This window comes from Carettochelys insculpta, chromosome 15 (genome assembly GCF_033958435.1).
Source record: "Carettochelys insculpta isolate YL-2023 chromosome 15, ASM3395843v1, whole genome shotgun sequence".
Lineage (NCBI taxonomy): Eukaryota > Metazoa > Chordata > Testudines > Carettochelyidae > Carettochelys > Carettochelys insculpta.
The window spans coordinates 39,517,268-39,545,169 of record NC_134151.1 but is presented as its reverse complement, the minus strand read 5'-3'; the positions used below and the strand labels follow the sequence as shown (position 1 = coordinate 39,545,169).

At 66.6% G+C, this 27,902-nt stretch overlaps 1 protein-coding gene across 2 annotated transcripts; it reads right to left on the bottom strand.

Moving 5' to 3' along the window:
* Window positions 1-1,973: 1,973 nt before the first annotated feature.
* Window positions 1,974-20,130, bottom strand: FAM193B (family with sequence similarity 193 member B). Of its 2 annotated transcripts, none has more exons than XM_075009888.1 (10): window positions 19,948-20,130; window positions 11,877-12,116; window positions 10,558-10,777; window positions 10,181-10,390; window positions 9,427-9,796; window positions 8,591-8,786; window positions 8,130-8,366; window positions 6,741-7,698; window positions 5,333-5,408; window positions 1,974-3,480 (listed from the first exon to the last, which is right to left on the bottom strand). In XM_075009888.1, the coding sequence occupies exons 1-10, from the start codon at window positions 20,128-20,130 to the stop codon at window positions 3,384-3,386; spliced, it is 2,787 nt and encodes a 928-aa protein (XP_074865989.1). In that variant the 3' UTR covers window positions 1,974-3,383. The 2 variants fall into 2 exon arrangements, 1 of the variants encoding a protein (XP_074865989.1); XR_012647645.1 differs by lacking the exon at window positions 19,948-20,130 and adding an exon at window positions 5,961-6,147 and having other exon boundaries at window positions 3,439-3,480; window positions 11,877-12,095.
* Window positions 20,131-27,902: the final 7,772 nt, after the last annotated feature.

Here is a 27,902-nt window from a genome sequence, read left to right as displayed (position 1 = left end):
TCTAGGCTGGTCCAAATCACCCGTCGCAGCCTCCATTAACCCTGCCTCTTGCAAGCCTTGCAGTGCGGGCTGCCCGCTGCTCCCGCAAACTGGCACGCCTTCAGGCTACAGGGCAGGGCACGGCCATGGCCCGGACCCGGCTTGCAGGCCTGTGTAGGACTCCCACCCCAGCCTCTCAAGCCCTATGCGTGGCCCAGGCCGTGCTGTGCTGGCCCTGGAAGCAGATGAGCACCGGGCCGTTATCCACGAACAGGGGCCCAAACTGGCACGCTGGGCGCATATACCATCTCAAGCTCCTTAGGCAGGGCTGGGCGCCTTCTCTGGCAGCTGGGAAGGGCTATTCAGCTGCCCCTCCCCTCTTGGGGCAAGCTCCCCTCCAGTCTATCCTCTTTCCTCCCCACCTCTGCCCTCTGTTCTCACGTGCCAGCCCCCGCCCCCGCCCCCGCCCCCGCCCCTCAGCTCAGCCACTCACTTGCCTGGGCCAGCCACCAGAGGAGTGCAGCTTGCTGGCTGCCTGCGGCTAATGCCAGCCCGTGGGGTGGGGTGGCCCGGCTGGCAGCCGAGGGAGGCGCTGAGGCTGTGGTGCTGGGCGTTGGTACCCAGCCCCACGGGACAGCTTTTTACACCGGCCTGCCCCACCCAGCGCTGGAGCACAGGGACTGCCGGGCTGGTTCAGAGCAGGGCTCCACGTGGCTCCATCCCTGGCTGCTGACAGTGCCCCGTGGATGCAGCGATGGGGCACCTGTGCTTGCAGCACTTCTCTGAGCTCCTGCCCGGCTGCAGGACGGGGCCTTGCCTTTGTTTCTCCTCTGGATCTTGTTTCCTATGGGAACAGCTCAGTTCCTTGTGGGCCCAGCTGAATTCTGGGCCTCCTGGCCATCCCATGGCAGCATCCCCATGGCCACTCACACATTGCAAGCACCTGCCCTTTTCCCAGCCGCGCACTCACAGCGCTCCCTGTCAGTGTCAGCTGCTCTGCGGGAGGGGTGACGGGCAGAGCAGCCGTCCTGCCCCCTTCTCTAGCCCCACTCTGACTTTCAGCAGATCTGCGGGCTCAGGCTCTGCACAGGCACAGGGGACGCTGGCCGTGGTCGCCATGTCCCGGCCAGCACTAAAGCCCGGCCTCCAGGGGCAGCCCGGAGGCTGTTTGAACACAGGCCTGCAGGCTGCTCTGCACGTCGGGAGACAGACCAGCAGCGGGAAGACGCTCCATGAAGCTGCAGCAGCAGCACATCCTGTAGCACGCTTCCTTCTCCCAGGACTGGCCCGGCCTGAGGTCCAGCAGCAGCCCAGCGGAGGCAGCCTGAAGGCAGGGGCCAGTATAACTACGCCCCAGGCTGGACGCCCTGCGTGGGGGTGAGCAGGCATGCTGGGCAGGAGATGCCCGATCATGCACCATTACCTTCAGCGGCAGGGGCCTGGCAGGAGCACCCAGCCCAGGCTAGGGAGCCCCCTGCCTGTGCCAGCCAGACCGGGCCAGCCTCCGAGCACTCACTGCTGGCACTACCACACCTGCCGGAGGGTGCCGAGGGCCCTGCAGCAACCTGCTCTCTGCCTCCTGTGGCCATGGGAGATGCTGCTGGCAGAGCAGAGCAGAGCAGCACAGTGGGGTGAACCCTCCTCCCACACTGCTTGGCCCTACTGCAGGGCCCTCTCACCGTCCTAGGCCTGGACAGGATCTGAGGGGTCACTGGTCCAGCCCTGGCCTTCACGGGGGGCTCAGCTCCTCCCAGCTCTGCCAGCCCCTGCACCCTCCCGAGGGCAGGCCCAGGAGAGCTGGGTTTGCAGCCTGGTTCCGTGAGGTTCACCTGGCACCAGGAGGGAGCTGGGAGGCCATGGCCGGAGCACCCACAGGGTATGGCTGGCAGTGCCTGCTTGGCCCTGGCCCTGACCCAGAGAGGGCCTCCCAGCTCACCTGGGGCCGGCCCCTGCAGCCCTCCCCTGCTAATCACACAGCACACACCCGCTCCGTGTCCAAACGCCATTTTATCTTTCAGCATGAAAGATCTTCACAGTATCAAAAGTAAATAATTAAAAACCAGACACCAGCGGGCACAGTGGGAGCCCCCCATGGGCCCCAGTGCCTTCGGCCACCTGCAGGCTGGGGGACGGGTAGCACCAGAGTCAGTCAAGAGATTGGCAGGTTGTGCCCATGTGGCTCAGTAATGGGTTGCTCGTGTGGGGAACACAGCGCATGGGTGTGGGCCTCTCCAAACCCTCATAAGAGCCCAGCTGGGGGGAGGCGCTGCTGCCATGGCCAGAGCCCACTGCTTGGGTGGTTCCCACAGGCTGGGACTAGAGCAAATGGGGCTGGAGGGCGACAGCCTGTGGGGGAGCCCTGCTGTTATCCACGCAGGGAGGGATGCTCCATCCTGGAGCGGGCAGCAGAGCTCAAGCTGCATTCTAGGGGCTGTACTACTCCGTGGGGCTGCTGGCCCCTTTCCCCCAGTGCCACCTGGCCCAGCTGGGAAAGGAAACGGGGTGCGCCTGCTGCTTCCTGGAGGGGCAGAGAAAGCCCCCAGCCCGTCCCAGGTATCCCTTAGCTCATGCTCCACAAGCTGAGACAGCCACGCTGGGGGCGTGCAAAGCAGGCCTGGGCTGGGTGATGTGCCCAGCAGGCACTCAACCTGTACTTGAGGGGCCCAGGCATTGCCCCAGCTGGCTGGCAACCAGCCAGGTGCAGCCCCCTGCTACCAACCACATCCATCACCTGCTGCAATGGGCACACTCTGCCCGTGGCCAGGCCTGGCCTTGGGAACCCTGCAGCAGAGTGCAGGGGGCTGCAGAGGGGAAGCAGGTCCATGGACGGCAGGGCACAGTGCTCACTGGAGAACACTGAGAACCCACAGAGCTGCACTGTGCTCCTTACGGTGCCTGGTGAGGCTGCCCCCAGCTGGCTGCTCAGGGCCTGCGGCTGGGCCATGACCAGAGGGAACTCACCCCTGGGCAGCATGGGAGCTGGGTATCTCCTGGGACAGGGCAGCTGAGTCGGGGGGGGGGGGGGGGTCTACGCAGCCAGGAACAAACAACAAAAAAAGTTGTTTTTTGCTTTTTTTTTAAATAAAATAAAAAATTAAAAAGTTCTTTATTGGGTCCAGCATGGTCCTTCCCTGGCTGCGTGCCAGGCTGGGGCGTGGGGCACCGGCGAGCTCCCTGCACATGACTGGCGCACTGGAGGAGGGACAGTCCCCTAGAGGGATGGGGCGGGGTGGGGAGCTGCCTAGGCTGGGGATCTCTCCCAGGGCTGCGGCTGGCAGGGGAGCTGCAGGCCTGGCTGGAGGCGTTCCACATTCACTGGTGGAGGAACCCAGAGAGAGCAAAAAGGGCCCCGAGCAGAGGGGGGCTCAGGGAGGCGGGCGCCTGTGGGGAGGCTCCCCCCGCCCTCACTGAGCTGCACTCGAAGTGGTTTTCTTCAGGGTGAAGTTGGTCCAGTTCACGGCGACTTTCTGCCGCGTTTGCTTAGCAGAATCTAGACAGAACCTGGGGGGGGTGGGGAGAGAGCAGAGTTACCAGCACCGCCCCTGCCAGGGCCTCTTCCCAGCCCCGCGCAGGCCGGCTCTCCTGGGAAGCCAGCGGCGGGAGAAGGGCCCCAGAGAAGAGGCCGCCAGCCATGCCCTGCGGAGGAGGAAGACTCTCCTTTCTGCAAAGGGAGGCGTAGGACAGAGGGCTGGGGCACAGGCCTGACCCGGCCAGCAGCAGAGGTGGGGAGGCCGTGCTGTGCCGTGCCACTCTTTGGCAGGGGCTCCGCAGGGCCGAGGGGCTGGCTGCCTGCTTTGCTGGCCAGACCCTCAGCACAAGTAACAGCAGCCAGGGCGAGCAGCCGAGCCAGCCAGCCAGCAAAAGAGCAGGGCATGCGACATTTAGAGCAGCTCCAGGCATGCAAATCAGCAGGGTCTGAGTGAATTCACTGCAGGGCTCTCAAGGGCTGGCGGGAGCAGAGCGGGGAGGTGCCAGAGGGCTGGAGCTGGGCAAACTGAGCAGCAGAGGCCTGGGGAAAGCACAGAGCCCTCAACCCAGTGCCAATTCCTGCGCCACATGAGATCCAATCCCTACAGCGAGGGCTCACTCGGTGCTTAGAGCAGCGGCCTTGTAACCCCAGGGTGCGAGCTCAGCCCTTGAGGGGCCCTTCCAGGGTCTGGGGCAGGTTAGATTTAAAACAAATCAGTCGGGGTGGTCCTAGGTCCTGCTGTGAGGGCAGGGGACAGGGCTCGACCTCTCGAGCTCCCTCCCAGCTCTACGAGACAGGTATTGCCATGTTTCAAGGACCCCTTTGGTCACAGCTGGAAGGCAACAGGGTGTAAGGGTCGGCCCGCCAGCCTGGACTGGTCAAAACCAAAGCACCTTCACTGCCTGCCTGGACAGCGCCACTGGCCTAGCAGGTGGGCTGGGGCTTGGCTGGGGCCAGTCCCTGACATTTGCTGAAGCAGAGGGTGGCTGGGGAGAAAGGCAGGCAAGGTGGGATTCCTGTGGGGCAGGGGCCCCGTGAGCGGAACGGCTGGACTCAGGAGTTAGCAGCAGGTCACCGTCAGCCTGGGAGGGGGGCTCCTGGGGTCAGGCTTGGCGGGGGCACATGCGTAACAGCGGGCAGCTGCGCGCCCGTCTGGGAAGGCGTGGGGCTGGGACGGGCTGCAAACACGTGGCAGGACAGGACTAGAATGCTCAAGGCCACCAGCAATCGCTCCCCAGGCAGCGAGCTGGAAGTCCCTACCGACAAGTGGCACTACTTCCCCTAGGAAGGGGAATCAACCGGCCACCAAGAACTGGGGACCCTGGCTCCACTGTCACACTGGGGCCGCTGTCGGCAGGCAACAGTGGGCAGAGCAATGGGCTGTTCCCACCGGGGGGCGTGAGCAGGAGCACCCCACGTGTGCCACAGGGAGGCCGGGGGCCCTGCCACGCCCTAGGGGGGTGTGGACCAGTCGGAGAGAGCCAGAGGCAGCAGAGGCGGGTTCAGACGCTGACCGTGTTCAGTCTGAGAAGAGGCGACACGGGGGCCGTGCCAGCCTGTTACAGAGACGAGAGATCCCTGGTTCTCCACGTCGCCAAAGCAGCCAGGGCCTGGTTTGCAGGAAGGGAGACGGGGGAGAGCTGCTGGGGCATCTTTCAGGGCACACCTCCGCTGTGCCCGAGGCCTGCAGTACAGCACAGATGACACCTGCCGGGCTAGAAGGCTGCAGTGCAGATAGCAGGGTGAGGGGGCTGGAGCCTAGCCACTGGGACCTTCCCCCGCCCACAGCGGCCGAGGCGAGGAATGCCTCTCCCCAAGGAGGTGGGGAGACGCGCTGAGCCTGCAGGCTCCATTCTGTCCCAGAGGGCTGCAGGCCAGGCTCACCTCTTGAAGTACTCGACTTCCCGGTCCGTCTCATCCATCTCTAGCCCATCGACGTCTCTGGGCAGGAACACGTCATCTAGCAAAGCAGCGCACGGCACGTGGTCAGCGGAGGGTCAGAGCCTGGCATCGCAGGCACCAGGAACGGCCCCTGAGCACCCTGGCACAGGCTGTCCTCAGGACAGAGCCCACTTGGAGCAAAGAGCAGTGTGCAGACACCCGGGCCCAGGGCATGCGGCAGGGCAGGGGTGGAGTTGGCTACACCGCTGCCGCCCAGTTCCCACCCCAGCCCCACGTGGCACACCCCTGCGGTTTGGTGCATGGGACACAGCCCCGTGGTGACGTTACTGGAGTTTTACATTAAATATGAAACCATTTCTGTAACCCCTGGATTAAGTGTGTGCCGGATCCTACGCCAGGCAGCCAAGGCAGGTGTCTAGTGACAGCCGGTGAGCCGCGGACCCTGGTTATGCTACTTCTACGGCTGTGCCAGGTGCAGTGATGGTACAGAGACTCTAGCAGAGATGTCTCCCGGCCAGGGATCGCAAAGGGAGGCTTGCTCGCCTCCCAGCCGGGAAGAGGGGCTAAGCAGAGATTCAGACCTCAGGCACAGCTCAGGAACTTGGCTTACATGCGTCCTCTGGGAATCGGCCAATGGCAGAACGCCCCCATGACACGTGGACAGGTGAAGAGATCAGGTGATTCACCATCGCCTATGTGACCAAGAGCAGAGAACTTCCCTCCACCTGGCACGTCCCCAAACGTGAGCCTGGCTGTGGCTGGCTTCATCTTTCAGTCCTCAGACCTCTGCTCGCAGCCTGCCCGTGGGGAGCAGTTTGCTACAACTTCTCTGCTACGAGCTAAGCCTGGGCAGACTGGGGAGCTGTCCCCCAGGGGATGTATTTTCAGAGCCTTTCAAGACAGCAGCATGTCCCATCGGCTGTGACCTGCCTCAGGAGCTGTGACTGATGGATGGGATTTACCCCCTTGCTCAGCTTTCCTCTCTCACCCTATTTTCTGTCTTTCTTCATTAACCTTTACACGTTAGGCTCTAAAGGGTGGGCCCAGCGTGCTCTTTGGGGTAACGGCTCAGTACGCTCGGGCCTGGGGAGGCGGCTGGTCCCTCTGGGGGCTGGAAGGACACGTGGATTTGGTGAGACAGGGTTTGTAGCCTCGCCCCCGCACAGAGTGGTGCACCTGCTGGGGGATCGGTGGCTTTGCTTGCGTGGCGGGAGGGGCTGGCTTGGTTTGCTTCCCCAAGGAGGAAGTGCCAGCGGGGCTGTCAGGGGCCCAGTTCTAGCCCAGGTAGGTTCTCTCAGCTCTGCCCAGGACCGCGCTCCCCGGTTTGACACGCCTGCCCCGGTGCCAGCGGTCTGGACGCGCGCGCGCCGCAGCACAGGGCAGCACTCACCAAGCGACGTGCTGGATTTCTCCATCCTGCTCCTGCTCTTCCGGCTCTTGCCCTTGGGCTGGGGGGAGCTGCCCAGTGCGGGGGGCTGGGGGGGCTGCTGCTCCCCCGTGGCAGGGAGCAGCGGTTGGACCAGCGCCGGCTGCTCTGCTTTGCCCTCGCCCCTCCGGCCTTTGCCCTCACTGCTCCTCTCCTTCTCCGACCGGGTGCTGGCGCTGCCGCCCCAGCCCTGCCCCTTGGCGCTCTGCGGGGGCGCCCCGCAGCCACTGCCCCTCTGCAGCACGGGCCCTGCCGCAGCCTTCGAAGGGGGCTTGGGGCTGGGGCTCTCCAGCTCGGCCTGGGCGGTGGGTGCCAGGGGAGGGCATTCCCCCTTCTTCGCCTGGCAGCTCTGCCGCTTGCTCTTCCGCTGCCGACCCCCCGCCAGCGCCAGCTCCGGCTGCTCCGCCCCCTTGCTCTGCGGGGCAGCCTCTGGCGGCTGGGGGGGCTGGACCCAGATCATGCGGGACAGGCTGGGCACTGCGTTCAGGCGTTTCACCACCCCGTTCTCGGAGGCCTGCGGCGGCCCCTCCCCAGGGCTCTCAGCCCACCGGGGGCTCCGCAGCGGCACGTGACCCGGGGGGGAGCCCAGGCGCAGCGGGGAGAGATCCAGGTCAATCTCTGGGCGGGCCACGGAGCCGTTGAAGTGAGACAGCAGCGCCTTCTGCTCCAGCACGGCCGCCTTCTTGGGGAAGTCGGCCACGTCCAGGTTGAGGTCGTAGACGCTGAAGCTGGCGCGGATGGAGTCCTTGATGGTGTTCTTGATCTCCTGCAGCCGGCTGCTGAGGAAGCTGTTCACCCGCTCCAGCTCCAGCTGCGGCCACTCCAGCAGCTTCTCGTCCGCCAGCTCCCTGTCCTGGCTGGCCAGAGGGCCGCGTGCCACTCGCTTCCGGGCCTCTGCCTCCAGCTGGGCTTGCTCCTTCTCCTGGAACAGGCAGGATGGGAGACCGGGCTCAGGCTCCGCACAGCCCCACTCAGCACCGCCAGGGCCCCTCTGCCTTCTGGAGCAGCCCGCAGGGCCTGCCCCAGCACAGCCACCAGCCAGCGCCTCAGCTGAGGGTGACCCTTACCACAGGCCAGTGGTCTACTCCTGGGGGGCGAAGGGGCACCAGTTCCATTGGGCTGGGCAGAGAAGCCACAGGGGGCAGAGCTGGCGGAGTTACCGACAGGCCCCTGCCTGGGGACAGCTCTGCTCCGGCCTCTCAGCCAGGGGCTGTGCATCAAGGCCTTTTCCGGCCCTGGCGCTATGCCGGGGAGGCTGGAGCCAGGCCGCTGCCCTGGGAAATGGGAGCCAAGAGGACCCCAAGCCCCACTGGGCCAGGCGGGGATCAGCACGTCCCCGGGCCTCAGCCTCACCTTCTTCTTCTGCTTGTGCCGGGCCCGCTTGGCAGCCTTGGCACTGTTGAGGGGCTTCGGCTCCGAGCTGTTGATGTAGTCCAGCAGCTCGTCCACGTCCCGGTGATCGACGGCCGGCTCCCCCGCGCCGCTGCTCTGGCCCAGCTTCTGCGGCAGCTCCTCCTTCCGCTTGGTGAGGCGGGAGCGCAGCTTCTCCCGGATCTCGGCATAGTTCCGGCTCGTGGGGGCCGCCGGGGGCTGTGGAGAAAGCCCGGCTGGTACTGCCCTGCCCTGCCCAGGGCGCCCCACTTCCCTGCCCCGCCGCTGACAGGGCCACTCCACCCAGCGTGGCTGAGAGCGGCCCGGGCCCGGGCCCCCGCGAGCGGCTGATGCAGACGAACTCGCTGAGCGCAGGGTGGCCTGTGCTCCGGGCAGGGCAGGCTCCCGGGGTGGGGCAGTGGCCAGCGAGCCCAGCGACTTACCGCATTGTGCCCGAAGAACTCACAGTAGCAGCAGTCACAGAACTTCCCGTCTTTCTGGTTGGTGGAGGAGGAGGTGCAGGAGCTGCGCTCAGAGCTGCTGTCCTCATCCTCCCCGAGCCCCTCGTCCGCCTCGCACGACAGCGGCGGGTGGCAGCTGGTACCATTGGCGAACTTGTGGCCCTTGCACACGGGGTCCCTGGGGAAGGAGGGAAGGCCGTGAGCAGGCAAGGCGCTGGGGGTCGACGCGAGCCAGGCTCGGACAGCACTGCAGGGAGCACCCTGCGCTCCGGCGGCGAGGGAAGGCCCCAGCAGACAGCCGTGGGTAGGCTCCCAACACTGCCTGGCTTGGTAATCCAGCAGGGAAGAGACCCCCACCCGGCCCCCTGACCACCCAGCGCACCCGCGAACGGGCCCAGAGCCCGGAGGTGCAGCCAGAGCCCAGCTCTTGCCCCACACACCTCAACCAGCAGCGACCCTCTGCTGCCCAGACCCCCTGGTGGAACCCAACCTTCAGCCCACTCCATGGGGCAGGCCGTGCAGCCAGTCCTGGGGCTCCCGGCCTTTCTTGGGCAGGTCCCGCTCTCTGAGCTGCTGGGGTTCGATTCCCAAGCTGCAGGAGACAGGCGCCAAGGCCACACCTGCCTCACACATGGATCCATCCCAGTGGGAAAGGCCCTGGAGCTTCCGGGCTGTGCACTGCTGGAGTCAGACCACCTCTGCAGGGCTGTGGGGCACGGGGCAGAACCCTTCTGCCCCAAGGAATGGCCCTGGGCACGGGGATGGGGCAACTCAAGCCCCAGCAGGGCCCTGGCTCATCGCAGCAGAGCCTCTCTCACCTGTTAGTGCTGGGCAGCTGGTGTGGGGCGGCTGGTGGCACCAGGGACCCGCTGCAGTGCCCGTTGCAGGGGTGGGCACAGCCTGACAGCGGAGGTGGCATCTTCAGAAGCGGCCCATTGGCAGGGGGCAGATGAGGGCTCTTGCAGGAGGCCTGGCCGTGAGAGCGCGTGCCGGTGGGGGGGGACTCGGCAGCGGCTGTGTGGGAGCTGGGGGTGGGGCCTGGAGCCGTCTGCGGCGAGGGGCTCCGGTGGGCAGGCGAGTGCTTGCTGGGGGCCAGAGCCGGGAGCTGGGAGGGGAGCCCTGTGGGGCTGTTGGGAGGAGCAGCGAGGTCCGGGTGCCGGGGATGGTCCAAGGAGTGGAAGGCCTCACCTGCAGATAGGCAGGTTAGAGACGAGTCAGGCACACGTCCTGCAGTACCAGCCGTGCACAGCCCAGCTGGTAGGGGAGCGCCCCGGGCACAGAGCCAGCCCAGGGGCCACCTGATCCCAGCATGCCGGGCTACGGAGGGCGGCCAGCCTCCACGCTGGACTCCCCGAGCCCAGCAAACTCCTGCTGGGAACGGGGCCTGGCCCAGCAGCTTCCACGCTTGGCCATGGCAGGGCCTCAGGCCAATCTCCCTTTCCACGCCCGCCCCGTGCCCCCGGAGAAGGCTCTGCTGCTGCCTGGGCTCGGAGGCAGGTGGGGGCGCAGGAGAGCAGCCGGGCCGAGGGAGGGGCCCCGAGCTGAGCGCACTGCGAGCGCACACGCACGCACCTGGCGGGGTGGGCCTGCGGCACGTGCTCTGGAACGGCTTGGCCAGCGTCTTGCACAAGTCGAGTGAGGTAGGCAGAGGTGAGCCGGGGGCGGCCCCGCTGGCACTTGGGGGCACCGCGTGGTTGTAGGGACAGGCCTTGAGCCCGGGCGCTGCGGCGGGAGCCTGACCCATGCACTCCAGGGCCAGCGGGAGGCTGGGCTGCTTCTCGCCTGAAAGGGAGTCAGTGCTAGAGATGGCTTCTCCCGCACAGGGCCCGGCTCAGACGCAGAGCACACGCCGCCCCTAGCCTGGCGCCCACCGCCAGCCCCCCACGTACTGTGGCACATGCCCGTCCCCAGCCAGCCAGACCCAGGCCTGGACCCGGACCCGGACTCACCTAGCGCAGCAGGCGGCCCCCCCATGGCATGCTGGGAATTCCAGAGGCCCGACAGCTTGTGCGCAGACAAGAAGGAGCTGGGATCCCAGTCCCCCGAGTTCCCGTGGCACGAAGAGGAGGAGGAGGAAGAGGAGGAGGAGGAGGACGACGAGGACGAGGACGAGGAGTGGGAGCCACCCCCACAGGACTGTGACTTGCAGGACGTGTGCGATAATGAGACCTGGGGAGAAACTCATAGCGTGAAGCAGCAGGAGCCTGAGGAGGCGAATACCCAGCGCTCTGGTCCGTCCAAGCGCCACCAGTCCAGGCCAAGTGCAGTCCACCCCACGCTCCCTTCCTGTGCCTCCCGACTCTGCCCCCTGGGCTCCAGGACAAGAGCACATCCCATGGGCTCTGCAGCTGACCCAGCACCGTGTGCCCAGTGCCAAGGCAGGCCTGACTCTGGGCTCAGGGGACGGGCTCATCACAGCCACGCCAATGTCATTCAGTAGCACAGAGCCGGGCTACAAAGGCCAGGCCTGGCCCAGCTGCTGCAGGCTAACGACTGGCACCTTTAATGAAGACACACACCACCCACAGCAAGAGCACCCCAAAGCGCGAAGCCTGGTGCAGCTCAGCATGGAGCAGGGCTGCTGGCAACCAAGCACACAGGGCTCCCCGCCAGCACCCCAAGGGGAGCACAGGGGCTTGACCGCGCTCTGGGCATGCCCAGGCACCCCTCACATCTGTCTCCAGGGTGGGAGCGTGCCAGCGCTGGACACTGGCAGACCCGTTCAGACATGGCTCTGGAACAATGGGCCCACAATGGGACGGGCTCAGGCCTTGTAAATCCAGCCAGGGGTCTGGCTGGTGGGGGCAGCTCCGTGGGCTGGGCTGCACAGGGGTCAGAGGAGGGGCCCCCAATGCCAGCCCTTGGCCTGAGGCGGCCAACCCCTGGTGGACCCAGAGCCAGGCTGAGGGCAGCAGCTCAGCGAGGGGCAAGGCCCACAACTTACTAAAATCCCCCCGCCCCGGGCACACCCAAGGTCTGCAGGAGCAGCCAGCCGGAAGGCACGTCGGGGCAGCCCCATGGGCGCCCCCACCCACCTCCCCAGCCCCACCGCTGGCAGTGCCGCAGCTCCCCAGAGCTGTGACGCTCTGTTGAGGAACCAGCCGAGGGCAACACACGCACAGGAGACCGTGTGTGGAGACGCCCAGCAGACAGCTCTGGCAGGCGCCAGCCCAGGCGGACTCAGAGGGCTGCAACCGGGGACACAGGGCTGCCTGCCCAGGAGGGCCCCTGCCCCCATCAGCACGGGCAGAGGACAGCGGCTGCCTACCGCCAAGGCCTGCTCCTGTACAGCCCGACGCTCCTCCTCCTCCACGCTCTTCCGACAGCTCTGGCAGACCCACAGCGGCATCTCCCCCAGCAGGTTCTGCACCAGCGTTGGCACCAAGTCTGGGGGCAGCCTCTCGCCTGGGGGCACCAGCCCGTTGGGAGAGGGGCCTCCCCAGTCCTTGCGCTCGCGGTGGCAGAGCAGACAGCACGTCTGCACGGACTGGTTGGCCGTGGGCAGCACCTGCAGGAGGACACAGGGCCACGAGTCACCCGCAGCCGGGGGGGGGCAGCTGCGAAGCCGTGCCCACGGAACACCACTGTGGCCCCTGCAGAGCACGGGGGCCAGTAGCCTGGGGCACCCAGGAAGTGCCAGCCCCTCCCCAAGGCCAGGCTCACCACAGACTTGCGGGCAGCGCTGCGCAGACCGGGGAGAGGCCGGTTTGGGGCAGACGACGTGGGGCGGGGGAGGCGGTTGGCACTCTCTGCATTCTGCTCCCACAGCCCCTCCCCAGGCTCCCGCAGAGCGCCCTGCTGGCCAGCAGGAGCCCCCAAGGAGCCCTTAGGGCAGTGCCAGGCTGCTCCAAGGCCACTACCCTGGGGGGAGCAGGCAGCCAGGCGTGGGCCCAGCGGGCGGGTCTGTGCCAGTCGACGTCGCCCCCAGCGTGCCCTGCCAGCTTGTCCATGCTGGGTGCAGGATGCGCCAGCGCCCATGCCCAGCTTCGCAGGCGGGGGCAGGGCTCCGGCCACCTCCTCTGCCCGCAAGCCAGGAAGCCAGGCCCTGCCTTGGGGATGAGGGGAGCCCTGGGGAGGCTCTTGGGGGCTGATGGGGCTTTCCCTCTCCAGCCGTGCTCCGCACGCACCTCCTGGGCACCGGCTGCAGGGAGGCTGAGGCCTGCGCAGCTCTTACCCGGGCACAGGCCGGGACTGCACTGAGCTGGTGCTGTGCTTGGCCGAGGGGCTCCCGGCTTCCCCAGGCACCTACCACAGCTGGGCTACCCCATCAACCCCGGCCCTTCCAGTCGGGCCAGTCCCTCAGTCCTTGGCTTTGCGGCCGGCCCTTCGCACTGCCACCGAATTCACGGTCAACGTGCCCAAGTCCAGGCGCCCAGGTCTTCTCCACCCCGAGCCGCACTCAAAGGGGCCCCCAGCCCTGCCACGCTTCTGCGGACACAGCCCACGTCCCAGTGCTCCCCCCGCCGTCGCCTTGCAGCCTCTGCACCTCCCGGCGCAGCCCTGGGCGAGTCCCTCAGCCACGCGCCGAGCCCGGCTGGCCTTAGCGCGGCCACGTTCTGCTCTCTCCACAGATGTCCGCAGCTCTCCCAACCCCACCTCCGCCGAGCCTCCTGGGGCTCCCCCTGCTCTCTGCCAGCTCCTCCCCACCAGGTCCGTACACCTCCTAGGGGACCCAGCGACGGACAAGGGGGCGAACCCAGACAGGAGACCGCCAGCAACAAGCAGGCCCTGCTCAGCCCCGGAGCAGCTGGAAGAATATGGCAGGGTCAGCAACCCCCGGCACAGCGCAGGCAGGGCTCAGCCCCGTCCGTCTCCCTGGGGATTAACAAACCAGCTAATGCCCCCGCCACGGGAAAGCTCCGCCTCCGCTTTGTTTGTTAACGAAGCTGTTGGAAGTTGGACTATTGGTGACTTTAAAAAGCATCCCCAGCCCCTGGCCCGGACACAGAGGGCAAAGGGCAGATTTCTGCGCTCTGCCTCGGAACGGTTTCTATGTCCTCAAGTCCATCTCCTTCTGCTCCCTGCCCCAGAGACCCAGCACAGCCGCCAGGGCCGCAGGGAGCGTGTCAGACAGTGGGCATGGAAACTAGAGCCCCCCCCGGGGAGAGCGACAGTGCTGAGCCCTCGGATGTGTGCCCCACGCTGGGAGCCTGCTGCCTGGGTGCCCAAGGCTTCTCCTGTGTCTAACCAGGAGTCGTGGGGCCCGTGGCTGGGGCGGGCACCCTCATGGCTCAGGTCCCTTCCCCACTGTCAGGCTGGCCGTGGCCTCCCTCCAGGGGCATCGCTGTTAAGGAGATGAGGCGTTTTATGGCTCACAATGGCTGGAATGGTGCCCAAGCCAGAGGGGCACTGCCAAGGGCTGCCCTGTGGCGGGGGGGGGGGCACCGACGAGGGCTGCCCTGTGGGGGGGGAGGGGAAGGGAAGCCGAGGGCTGCCCTGTGGCGGGGGGGGGGGCACCGACGAGGGCTGCCCTGTGGGGGGGGAGGGGAAGGGAAGCCGAGGGCTGCCCTGTGGGGGGTGGGGGGGCACCGACGAGGGCTGCCCTGTGGGGGGGGAGGGGAAGGGAAGCCGAGGGCTGCCCTGTGGGGGGGGGAGGGGAAGGGAAGCCGAGGGCTGACCTGTGGCGGGGGGAGGGGAAGGGAAGCCGAGGGCTGACCTGTGGGGGGGGAGGGGAAGGGAAGCCGAGGGCTGCCCTGTGGCGGGGGGGGGGGCACCGACGAGGGCTGCCCTGTGGGGGGGGAGGGGAAGGGAAGCCGAGGGCTGCCCTGTGGCGGGGGGGGGGCACCGACGAGGGCTGCCCTGTGGGGGGGGGGGGGGCACCGACGAGGGCTGCCCTGTGGGGGGGGGGGAAGGGAAGCCGAGGGCTGCCCTGTGGCGGGGGGGGGCACCGACGAGGGCTGCCCTGTGGCGGGGAGGGGGGGGGGCACCGACGAGGGCTGCCCTGTGGGGGCTCTCCAAGTAACTGCTCCATTCTCTGGGCAAATCTCGCCCACACAGGTGAAGACGGTTCATCCTCCGGCACAGCTCGCCAGCCGGGGCAGCAGGTGAGGCCTACGGACTCCCCAGAGACTGCCCTCACCCGAGCTAGGGGCGCTCGGCAGGTGCACACGGCGCTGCAGTGACAGGGCCTGTGGCGCTCTGCCATGGGGCCTGCCCCCGATGCTGGGCAGCCGCTTGGAAAGGTGATACCTTCTGACCTGCAGGGGCACCTGGCCAGCCCCAGTCTCTGCTGTGCCAGACAAGAGGTCCCGCCAGCCTTCCAGGGCGCCACGCTGAGACCCTGGGCGCCTCTGCGCGGCGGCCGCCCTCCCCAGACTGGGAGCAGCCGGCAGTGCTGCCGTGGGTCCCGGGGCAGCCAGGTGGGCGTGTGAACGTTTGGGGCCCCTCCCATCCTGAACGGTTCTCTCCAACCCCAAACCGGTGCAGGGAAGTGTCCACTTCCCTGGCCCGGGAGGGGCACACGCCGACCAGCACCGAGCCTGTGCTACCGGACCTCCTGGGAAGGTCTGTCTGACGCTGCCCAGGCACTTGGCGTTCTTGCCCACGTTGGCCTGGCAGACCACTGGCAGCCAGAATCACCGGCTTGGCAGCACCCCACCATGGGCAGGTGTGACCCTGAGCAGCAGGTGAGCCCTGGGGACCAGGTCCACTCTGCTCCCAGGACAGTCAGGAGACTATTCCTGATCCCCCCAGGCCAAACGTCCATGCCCCAGCCCCCCGAGGCGGCGGTGGGGCGGGTGCAGCTGCCCATCTGATTGGCCCCTCTCCGTGTAAGTGAGGAGGTGGGCGTCTCCCGCTTGCAGGAGGCTGTGCCCCCTTCCCAGGGCCACACGCCTCCGACATACCACGTCAGATCACAGCTGCCTCAGCCAACCTACAGCCTGGAGCATCCCAGGCGTTGGTCTCTCTCGAGTCCCTGGAGGCCTGCCCCCGCCAAATCCACTGGTACCATGGGACTGCTTGGGGCCCCTCCCGCACCAGCAGACCAGGGGCTCCCCACACGGGGGGGTGGGATGGCTCAGTGGTTTGCACACCGGCCTGCTAAACCCGCAGCTGTGAGCTCAACCCTTAAGGGGGCCATTTAGGGATCTGGTCAAATAGATTAAATAAAAAAAAAAGGGGGCGGGGGGCTGGTGCCTGGTCCTGCCAAGAGGGCAGGGGACTGGACTCCATGACCTCCCAAGGTCCCCCCAGCTCTGTGGGGTGCTTTCTGCTGGGAGAAGACTTAAGGTGATCCTGAGAAGAAACAGATTGCTGAGACTCACTCTCAGCTTGGAATAACTGAGGCACCAGGGCCCTGCCCCTCCTGTGCCACCAGAACGTCCCCCGCCACCTTACCACAGGGGCCCTGCGCCTCCTGCCCTGGTGGAACACCCCCTCCCCCACACTAGGGCCCTGACCCTCCTGCCCTGGCAGAACACCCGCCCCCACCAAGGACCCCAACCCAGCAGAACATACCCCATGCCAGGGACCTGCTCCTCCCACCCTGGCAGAACATGCCCCCAGCGGGGACCCACCCTGTCAGCTCTGGAGAGACCACACCCAGCTACAGGCCTGGCCATCCCAAGGGCAACTGCAGCGATGGAAAGCCATTAGGGAAGGGTCCCAGAGAAACAGCCTAATGCCGTCACCCCTCTTGTCCTCTGTGCACAAGGCTGAGCAGCGACGTCGCAGCACGAGCAGCACCCGCAGAGGGCTGCCCAGGCGCCCCAGTCACACACCACCATCCCCCATGCTGCTGCTGCCAGATACAGGACAGTTCTCGGCACACCCCACTGCTGCCCACACAGCGCTCAGCTTGAGCCTGGGCTGGCCGTCCCCTGCAGAATGCATCCCTGGGTTGGCAAAAGCAGCCAGCCCCTGCTCTGTCTGAACCCTGGGTCATCCTGCCCCTGCAGCTCCCCTACAATAGCCCTCCGCCCCTTGCAGGCTTACTGCAAACTTCCCGGGTGCTCCTCTGCCAGCACAGGGGAAACCAGGTGCCCTTCAGGACAGCGATCTAGGTGCACCCTAGAGCATCTCATGTAAATACAGAGTCCCAGGTGCCCCCGGAGAGCTGCACCTCACCCGAGCCACACGCTGCCCACTCCTCCCCTGCTGAGAGCTGGAGACAGCGCCAGCCCGACGTCTCTGCGGAGACAGGCAGCCAGCACCACAGGAAGGCTGGGACCCAGGAGCAGCTCCCTCCACCCCACAGCCGCTGGCCTGTGCGGGACGCCCCTCAGAGGGCCGCAGGAAAACGCTGCCCTGTACAAAGTCAGGCTTGGTCCAGCTGCCCCAGCACCTCCAGCCTCAGACTGGCCCCTGCATCCCCATCTTGCAGCACCACACGGAGCCCTGGCTCTGCACCCGTCTGACCCAGACTGGGCGGAGGGAAGAGGAGCCCTTCTCACAGCCTGGCTCTCCACAGAGCCAATGCTGCGGCTGGGAGCTAGCACACCGCCAGGGGAACCCTCTGGCCCAGCGAGCTGCCGTCTGAGCGCACGGGGGCGAGGTACCGCCTGCCCAGATGTCCACCTGGACAGGAGCACCGGGGCACAGAGCCCCACCTGGCTGTGCCAGCCTCCCTCTGCCGGCGGCACACTCCCCCTCCTTGCCCCGGAGTTCCCAGGCACTTGGAGAATTCCAGAATTCACCTCGCTGTCAGCTCAGCGCCTCCGCTCCAGCTGGAGCCCACGAATCCTCCTGGAGAGGCCAGGGCAGCGGAGTGCAAAGCCCAGCCCACCGGGAAGATCCTACCTGCGCCTCCCCCAGCCCAGCTGGAGCCCTCCCCTCCCCATCCTGCAAGAGGCGCGGTGGACTTCAACTGCACAACTCCCTCAGAGCGCCACCTCCCAGCCAGCAGCACAGCAGCCCTGAGAGCGCCACCCCACCACAAGGGGGTCTGACACCCACGCCCGGGAGAGGACAGTCCTCCCAGAAGGGCGTATGCTGGATGGCTCCAGCCCCCAGCCCACCGCCGGAGGGGGCTGCCGCACACATGGCCGGGGGAGCGGCTGGGCTCAGGGCTCAGGGGAAGCACGCCTGGCGGGGGTGCTGCGGGCACAGCAGGGGGGCGTTGGAGGGCTGGCACGGAGAAGGGGCTGAGGTGCATGGCTCTGCACCCGGGGAGGGTGGCGCAGGGAAAAGGAAGGGGGGCCAAGCTCTACACAGAGTCTTCTAGGGAGGGCGAGAGGAGCTAGATGGGGGAAGCTGCCGGCAGGGAGCAGGTCCCTGGGCTCTGCATACAGGCTGGCAGCCGGAGGACGGGGTGGGGGCTGCCCGTGGGGCAGATGGGCTGAGCTCAGGGAAGGTGCTGCAGGGGGAGCATGGGCAGGACCCAGGTGGGTGCTGGAGACGGGTGCAGAGTCAGGGTGCTGCCAGCAGCCAGGAGCGCCGCAGTGAGAGCAAGGGCGGCCCGGGACAGGACTGGGGTGGGTGTGGAGCATGGCATAGACTGGCGGGGTACTGGGGCAAGGAGCATGTGCAATGAGGGGCTGGCAGCGGGCACCGTGGGCATAGGGGGTGTGGGGGGCAGACTGGGGGAGATGGGCCCCAGGGGTGCGGAGGAGAACCAGGGTGGGCTGCGGGCACAAGTGGGGGGCTGGGCCTGGGCGAACTGGGGGCCCGTGGGTGGGCGCAGGAGACAGGGGCTGCGGGCTAGGCCAGGGGGCAGAGGGGGGCTCGGGGGCACTGCGGGGAAGGGGGCGCGCGCAGCGTGTACCGGGCTGGGCCGGGCGGCATGGGGGCGCTGCAGGGAAGGGGGCGGACGCAGCGTGTGCTGGGCCAGGCCGGGGGTACAGGGGGGCGCTGCGGGGAAGGGGGAGCGCGCAGCGTGTGCTGGGCTGGGGGTACAGCGGGGCTGGGGGCGCTGCGGGGAAGGGGGGCGCGCAGCATGTGCTGGGCCAGGGGTACAGCGGGGCTGGGGGCGCTGCGGGGAAGGGGGCGCGTAGCGTATGCTGGGCCGGGGGTACAGCGGGGCTGGGGGCGCTGCGGGGAAGGGGGCGCGCAGCGTGTGCTGGGCCAGGGGTACAGCGGGGCTGGGGCGCTGCGGGGAAGGGGGTGCACAGCGTGTGCTGGGCCAGGGGTACAGCGGGGCTGGGGGCGCTGCGGGGAAGGGGCAGCGCGCAGCGTGTGCTGGGCCAGGGGTACAGGGGGGCTGGGGGCGCTGCGGGGAAGGGGGCGCGCAGCGTGTGCTGGGCCGGGGGTGCAGCGGGGCTGGGGGCGCTGCGGGGAAGGGGGCGCGCAGCGTGTGCTGGGCCGGGGGTACAGCGGGGGCTGGGGGCGCTGCGGGGAAGGGGGCGCGCAGCGTGTGCTGGGCCGGGGGTACAGGGGGGCTGGGGGCGCTGCGGGGAAGGGGGCGCGCAGCGTGTGCTGAGCCGGGGGTACAGGGGGGCTGGGGGCGCTGCGGGGAAGGGGCAGCGCGCAGCGTGTGCTGGGCCGGGGGTGCAGCGGGGCTGGGGGCGCTGCGGGGAAGGGGCAGCGCGCAGCGTGTGCTGGGCCGGGGGTACAGGGGGGCTCGGGGGCGCTGCGGGGAAGGGGGCGCGCAGCGTGTGCTGGGCCAGGGGTACAGCGGGGCTGGGGGCGCTGCGGGGAAGGGGGCGCGCAGCGTGTGCTGGGCCGGGGGTACAGCGGGGCTGGGGGCGCTGCGGGGAAGGGGGCGCGCAGCGTGTGCTGGGCCGGGGGTACAGGGGGGCTCGGGGGCGCTGCGGGGAAGGGGGCGCGCAGCGTGTGCTGGGCCGGGGGTGCAGCGGGGCTGGGGGCGCTGCGGGGAAGGGGGCGCGCAACGTGTGCTGGGCCGGGGGTGCAGCGGGGCTGGGGGCGCTGCGGGGAAGGGGGCGCGCAGCGTGTGCTGGGCCGGGGGTACAGGGGGGCTCGGGGGCGCTGCGGGGAAGGGGGCGCGCAGCGTGTGCTGGGCCGGGGGTGCAGCGGGGCTGGGGGCGCTGCGGGGAAGGGGCAGCGCGCAGCGTGTGCCGGGCCGGGGGTGCAGCGGGGCTGGGGGCGCTGCGGGGAAGGGGGCGCGCAGCGTGTGCTGGGCCGGGGGTGCAGCGGGGCTGGGGGCGCTGCGGGGAAGGGGCAGCGCGCAGCGTGTGCCGGGCCGGGGGTGCAGCGGGGCCGGGGGTGCAGCGGGGCCGGGGGTACAGCGGGGCTGGGGGCGCTGCGGGGAAGGGGGCGCGCAGCGTGTGCCGGGCCGGGCCGGGGCCGAGACGAGCGGGACGGCGGCCCGCGGCGGGGACGCAGCGGCGGGGACCAGGGCGCGCAGCGGGAGGCGGGGGCCGCGGGGTCAGACCGGGGCGGGGCGGGGCCGGGAGCAGGTGGGGATCGGGCCCGGGAGGGGAGGGGCGGGGCGGGGCCGGTACCTGCGGGGCTCTGCCCGGCTCCGCGCTGCTGCCCGGCGCCGCCTCGGGGGGCGGGGCGGGGCCGTGGCCCGGGGGGGGCCCGGGGGGGGCGGCTCCCCCCGCCCGCTCCCGCTGCGCCCCGGCCCCGGCCCCGGCCCCGGCCCCCGCCGCCGCCGCCGCCGCCTTGCTCCGCCGGCGAGTCATCCCGCCCGCCGCCGCCAGGACAACAGCCAATATGGCGGCGCGGCCCGTCCGGCCCCTGCCCGGGGGCGGCCCGAGCGCGGAAGCCGCCGCCGCCATCGCCGGAGCGGGCAGCGCCCGGGCAGCGCCGCGCAGCGCCCCCAGCGGGGGGAGGGGGAACCGCGGGGGAGGGGCCGGGCCGGGCGGGGAGGGGAGGGCGGAGCGGAGTTACTGCGGCGCCCGGCGGGGGGAGGGGGAACCGCGGGGGGGGAGGGGGAACGGGAGGTGGGGGCGGGGCAGAGCAGAGTTACTGCAGCGCCTGGCGCGGCCCCATCCCGCCCCCGCCGGGTTCTCAGCATCTGCTTCAGAGTCCCATTGCACCTCCCCACCAGCCCGTTGGTCTGCGGGTGGTAGGCTGTGGCCCAGGTGTGCCGGACCCCACACTTGTCCCACAAGCTTTGCAGCAGGGCCGACATGAAGTTGGACCCCTGATCTGTGAGGACCTCCTTGGGGAACCCCCCTCTGCTGAAAATGGACAGCAGTGCATCTGCCACGGTGTCAGCGTCGATAGAGGTCAAGGCCACTGCTTCTGGGTATCGCGTGGCAAAATCTACCACCACCAAGATATATTTCTTCCCCGAACGCGTTGCCTTGCTGAAGGGGCCCACTATGTCCATAGCCACTTTCTGGAAAGGCTCCTCTATGATGGGCAGTGGCCTCAGGGCAGCTTTCCCCTTTTCCCAGGTCTTCCCCACCCTCTGGCAGGGATCGCAGGACAGGCAATACAGACAGACAGCTGCAAAGATCCCTGGCCAGAAAAAGTTTTGTAACAACCTTCTCCTGGTGCGGTGGATCCCCTGGTGTCCTGCGAGCGGGACATCATGGGCTAAGTACAGCAGCCTGCGCCGGTACTTTTGGGGAACCACCAGTTGCCTCTGGACCTTCCATGGCTCCGCTTTGCGTCTGGGAGCCCATTCCCGGTACAGGAATCCCTTTTCCCACAGGAATCTCTCCCTGCAGCCCTCCCCCAGCTGTGGAGCTGGGCTGAGACTGGCCAGTTCCCTCAGCTTCTGCAAGGAGGGGTCTCTCTGCTGCTCTGCCTGGAACTCTTCGGCCGGGGCAGGGGCAGAAGCTACTTCACCCTCCCTGCCTGGCTCCAGCACCCCTGGCCTGTGAGACCCAGGTTTTGGGGGCCTCCTGACCCCAAGGTTGGCCCCTGTGGCTTCAGCTGGGTATCCTCTCCGGAACCTGGGGAGCGCACCCCTCATCTCCTTTGGCTACGGGTCAGGAGCAGGGCCTGAGGGCGTTCACCTGGCCAGTTCTCCAAACCACCCCCCATTAGTACATCCGCCGGCAAATGGCTGTGCACACCCACCTCCTTGGGGCCTTCCTTGTCCCCCCATTTCAGGTGCACCCTCGCCATGGGCACCTTGAAAGGGGTCCCGTCTATTTCCGTTACAGTCAGGTGGGAATTGGGTATCATCTGGCTCAGTGGCACCACCCCCGGTCGGGCCAGCGTCACGTCGACGCCTGTGTCCCAGAACCCTGTCGCCTTTCTCCCCTCCACCTCGAGGGGTGTGAGACACTCGCTCCACAGAGGCAGTGCCGCCCCCACTCTGTAAACTGATTTCTGTGCGTTTGGGCCCCCTGAGGAGCTGGTCTGGGGGACTGGCTCCCGAGGCGAGGACACACTGTCAGGCCCACCAGCCCCTCTGGCTGCTGGGACTCCACCCAGTTGACCCCGTGGGCCCCGTCTGCTCAACCTGTCTGGGAGCTTGGGGCACTGGGCCTGTCTGTGCCCCTTTCACCCGCAGCGATAACAGCCTGGGTCTTGCTGTGCCCCTTGGGCCGGCTGCTCTGCCCAGGCCCTGGCTGGCCCGCAGGGAAGCGGATGGCTGGCCCCGGTTCCTGGGTTCTCCCCATAGGTGATTCCCTCCATTGCACAGCTGGGAACCCGTCTTCTGGAATTCCCTTCCGCACCTGGCCCGGCTGTCTGTGAACTCACCAGCCAGCTTCCCTGCGCCGGCGGGGCGTCCTCTGGCTTCTGGTCCTGAAGCCACAGCCTCAGGTCGGGCAGGCACGCTCCATAGCGCCACTCCAGGACCATCAGCTTGACCAGGTCCCCTGCGGTCCGGGCTCCCGTCCCGAACGCCCCCTTGCAGTAGTATTGCGTCAGGCGGGAGGCCAGGTCTGCACAGGTCTCCTCCGGCCCCTTCTGCGCCTCCTGCAACTTCTTCCTGTATGTCTCGGGGGTGGGGGGGGGTGGTCAGCCTGAACTCATGCAGCAGGGCCTGTCTGACCCGTTCGTAGTGCCCGGGCTGCAGCCCCTCCAGCTGGCTGAGCACCTCTGCAGCCTTCTGGTCCAGCCAGGGGGTGAGCTGCAGGAGCCATTCGGCTGGGGGACCTGGTGCAGCTCACAGGGTCACTCGAAGGAGGTGAGAAACCATCCAGGTCCCCCAGGTCCTCAAGCTGGCTCAGTACGAACCTCTCAAGTGTCTGGCAGTCCTGGGCTGTCTGGGCCCCTCCACGCTCACCGCAGCCGTGGTCTCTCAGCGCCTCATCTCTGCCATGGTCTGCTCATGCTACCACTGTCTCTGCTGGTCTTCCAGTTCCTGACCGCACCTCCGTCTCCAGGCCTGGCAGCTCTGCCGAGGGGGACCCTGCCCAGGATGAACCACTGCTAGTGGGGCGCAGCCTGGTGGCACTGTGTCTGCTTGGTGGAGCCCAGACCCCCTCCGGCCTGAGGGGCTGAAACGCTCCCAGGAGGTGACCAGCTGCTTCCTGCTGGGACGGGATCTGGCCCCCTGGACAAGCCATCCTCTTCCAGGTGGGCAATCTGCTGGGCCTTGGTCGCCTTCCCCACAGTCAGGCCCCTCTCTCTGCACAGCCCCACAACGTCTGCCCTCAGGGGTGGGGTGTAATTCATCTCCCCGCCATTCCCCAGGGTGCCAACACACCAGCAGATGCTGCAGCGCCCCACGGCTCTCAGGATTCACCTCGTTCTGCCTCCAGCACCCCGGCTCTTGCGAGCCCCCTTCCTTCTTCTGCGTCCAGTGAGTCACGGCTGGAAGCCCATCCACAGGTGCAATGCATCCCACCGCTGCCACCAGACACAGGGGTCCTCAAGTCTTACACCCCAGCCGCAGGCAGGAGTGACTCCTACTCAGCAGGTAGAATGGGGCTTGTTAGTGGACAGAGGCACAGCTCAGTACAGAGGTGTGAGTACAACTGGCAGAGACAGTCATTCCATCCACCTTGGGGAGGGGGGGCAGGAGGGAAGCCCCCCAAAGCCAGGGGCCTTGGTTCCCCCTTCGTCCCTCTCCATCAGCCCAAGCCAACTAACTTCCACTCCCCAACCCTGACTGCCACCTCTAATTTCAAACCAGCTCGGCTCCTCCCCGCTCTGAGCCAGGGACAGAGGTGTTACCTGCCAGCTTAGGTTACAGCCCCACTGGGTCAGCCCCAGCCTGGGTGAGCTGCTCAGCCTGTCGCTGGAGCATGGGTGTGTCACTGGGTGTTAGCCGGGCTGCTCAGGGAGGTGACCCCACTTCCCATGTTGTTAGCCTGGGTGCTGGAGGGACCTGGGAGTGCCTGACAAGGACGGTCACTCCAGGGCTTGCATCCCTCCAGCCTTGTCCCCAGAGCCTCCTCCCCCAGCAGGCGATGAAAACTCCAGGCTTGGAAAAGAGTTACTTGTGCTCAGCTCCGGCCTACTCCAGCTGAATCTAAGCCCCTGGCCACTCGACTGCCTGGTCTGGCCCTTCCCTGGGCACTGGGCTGCCCCAGTCTGGCCAGTCCCCTGCACACAGAGCCTAGGCTGCAGGAAGGTGCTCTTACTGCAGGGCACCGATGTGCTCAATAACACTACTCATAGCTGCAAAGGGCTCTGTCTGTCGCAACTGGGCCGGAGGCTGCAGGGAGGGCGTCCGTCCTGGCGTGGGTGTTGGAGGTGAATGGCTGGCGGCAGGCTCAGCTCCAGCGTGAGCTGGCTGAGCTGTGGCCAGGGCCACAGGGAGTGACAGCACGTGCTGGCAAGGCCCAGAATGCAATCAGACGGGGTGGGTACGAAGCAGTAAGACAGACCGAGAGCCCCAGCGCTGCCCAGCCTGCCAGGAACGCCACCTGCATGCAGGCCCAGGGCCCAGCTCCCTGCAGCACGGAGCCGCCAGCTGGCGTCAGAGGCAGCCGTGACAGCTGTGTCCCAGCTCCAGCTGCGGGAAAAGAGCCTTGCCTGGCCCAGCAAGTCCTGACAAATGTCAGAAACCAAACAACTCTTCTGGGTGACAGCCCAGCCCACTGCCACACCCAGTGGCTGCCTCCTGCCTGGGGACAGGGACAGGCCCAGTGCAGTCCCCACCGCCCCAGCTGGGCTTGCACGGGTGCAGCAGGGCCGGCGGGCGCAGCAGATGGAGGAGGGACGAGCCAGCCTGTGGCAGCGCCAGCAGGCGCAGCAGATGGAGGAGGGACGAGCCGGCCGGTGGCAGCGCCAGCAAGCGCAGCAGATGGAGGAGGGACGAGCTGGTCCGTGGCAGCGCCGGCGGGCGCAGCAGATGGAGGAGGGATGAGCCGGCCCGTGGCAGCGCCGGCGGGCGCAGCAGATGGAGGAGGGATGAGCCGGCTGCACTGGCCCAAGGTGAGCACAGAGACCACCTGTGCCCCCCAGAGACCCCTATGCCTCACCCCCAGGACCACCCGTAACCCCCCAAGCAGGGCTTGCAGAGACCCCACTGTGTCTCGCCCCCAGGACCCCCTGTACCCTCAGCCTGGGCTGGCAGAGAACCCCCCCATGCGTCACGCCAGGCCCCCCCATACCCTCCCAGGCAGGGCTGGCAGAGACCCCCCCATGCGTCACCCCCCAGGACTCCCCTGTACCCCCAGGCAGGGCTGGCAGAGATGTCCTGCCCCTAGTCCCCACTCCCAGCCCTCTAGGCTTGCCTTCTGCTGGCACTCTACTCCCCCCAGTTGTGGCAGGGACTCAGGTCCTATGTGTGGGGCGGAGGTTGTCTCTGTGCCCGGCAGTGGCTCCCTGAGGTGGAGTGGGTCAGCCTGGATCGACAGTGCTGGGAGGGCTCAGCTCTAGGGACCTGTCCCCCTGTGTCTTGTCTGGCCAGGGGGTGCAGCAGCCCACTCATGGCAGCCTGTCAACACAACTGCACCTGCGTGGGTGGCCACCCAGCTCCCAGAGAGTGCGCCTGGCCCGGCCGGGAACGTCCCAGTGACCACCCTGCGGCTCCTCCTGCGGCCCGGCCGGGGCGGGAACGTCCCAGTAACTGCCCTGTGGCGCCTCCCGCGGCCCGGCCAGGGCGGGAACGTCCCAGTAACTGCCCTGTGGCGCCTCCCGCGGCCCGGCCGGGGCGGGAACATCCCAGTGACCGCCCTGCGGCACCTCCCGCGGCCCGGCCTGGGCGGGAACGTCCCAGTAACTGCCCTGCGGCGCCTCCCGCGGCCCGGCCTGGGCGGGAACATCTCAGTAACTGCCCTGCGGTGCCTCCCGCGGCCTGGCCAGGGCAGGAACGTCCCAGTGACCACCATGCAGCGCCTCCCGCGGCCTGGCTGGAGGCACATACAGCCCCCACCTAAGGCCTCTTCAGCACATCATCAGTGGTCTGCAATGCATCCTGGACAATGATCCTTCACTCTCAAAGCCCTTGGGAGGCAGGCCTGTCCTTGCCTCCAGACAGCCTGCCAACCTAACACAAATCCTCACCAGCCACTACAAATCACAGACCAGTGACTCTGTGCCTGGAACCAGCCCCTGCAACAAACCCCGCTGTCAACTCTGCTCGTATATCTACACCAGTGACATCACAGAATCACAGGGCTGGAAGGGACCTCAGGAGGTCATCTAGTCCAGCCCCCTGCTTCAAGCAGGATCAACTCCCACTACGTCATCCCAGCCAGGACCTTGTCAAGCCGGGACTTAAAAACCTCTAGGGATGGAGATTCCACCACCTCTCTAGGCAACGCATTCCAGCACTTCACCACCCTCCTGGTGAAACAGTTTTTCCTGATATCTAACCTCCACCTCTCCCTACACAGGACCTAACATCAACCACACCACCGGAGGCTCCTTTACCTGCAAATCTACTAACATAATAGATGCCATCACGTGCCAGCAATGCCCCACTGCAATTTACATGGGCCAAACTGGACAGTCTTTCCGTAAAAGAATTAATGGACATAAATCAGCCATCAGGAACGGTGATGTACAGAGGCCTGTGGGAGAGCACTTCAATCTCCCTGGACACCCACTGGCAGATTTAAGGGTGGCAGTCCTGAAACAAAAAATTTCAAAAATCAAATGGAGAGAGAAATCTCTGAGCTGCAATTTGTTTGCAAATTTGACTCCATTAACCCTGGATTAAACACAGACTGGGAGTGGCTGGTCCCTTCCAAAAGCAACTTCTCTGCTCTGGAAGTTCACACTGCCACATGACAACCTGACAATGGCCACATCCCCCTGACTGATCTGACTGCTTTTCTCCTCTCTTGATCTACACAACTCATACGGCACCATTTCCATCCTGACTGAATAGACCTTGTCAGCTCTGGCCTCCCTCTTACTGGGACCCCACTCTTTAAATACCCCTCTGAACCCTGCCCCCGACCATGCATCTGATCAAGCGGGTCTTTGCCCATGGAAGTGTAAGCTCCCAAATATCTGTTAGTCTATGAGGTGGCGAAGGACTTATTGTTGTTCTCGAAGATACAGACTAACACGGCTCCTCTCTGATACTTTCCTGATCCCGCGGCATCTGCGTCTGCAGCAGCACATGGGACAACCGCTTCATACTGCAGCATCCACGTCCATGGCAGAACACGGGCTAACTGCTTCAGACCGCAGCATCCGTATCCATGGCGGCACACGGGCTAACTGCTATATACCGCAGCATCTGTATCCGTGGTGGCACACGGGCTAACTGCCTCAGACTGCAGCATCCGTATCCGTGGTGGCACAAGGGCTAACTGCTTTATACCGCAGCATCCGTATCCGTGGCGGCACACGGGCTAACTGCTTTATACCGCAGCATCCGTATCCGTGGCGGCACACGGGCTAACTGCTTTAAACCGCAGCATCCGTATCCGTGGCGGCACACGGGCTAACTGCTTTATACCGCAGCATCCGCATCCGTGGCGGCACACGGGCTAACTGCTTTATACCGCAGCATCCGCATCCATGGCGGCACACGGGCTAACTGCTTCAGACCGCAGCATCCGTATCCGTGGCGGCACACGGACTAACAGCTTTATACGGCAGCATCCGCATCCGTGGTGGCACACAGGCTAACAGCTTTATACAGCAGCATCCATATCCGTGGCAGCACACGGACTAACAGATTTATACGGCAGCATCCGTATCCGTGGCGGCACACGGACTAACAGCTTTATACTGCAGCATTCGCATCCATGGCAGCACACGGACTAACAGCTTTATACGGCAGCATTCGCATCCATGGCGGCACACGGATTAACAGCTTTATACAGCAGCATCCGTATCCGTGGCGGCACACGGACTAACTGCTTCAGACCGCAGCATCCGCATCCATGGCGGCACACAGGCTAATTGCTTTATACCGCAGCATCCGCATCCATGGCGGCACACGGACTAACAGCTTTATACGGCAGCATTCGCATCCATGGCAGCACACGGACTAACAGTTTTATACGGCAGCATTCGCATCCATGGCGGCACACGGACTAACTGCTTTATACGGCAGCATTCATATCCATGGTGGCACCTGGGGTAACTGCTTTATACCGCAGCATCCGTATCCGTGGCAAAACTTGGGCTAACT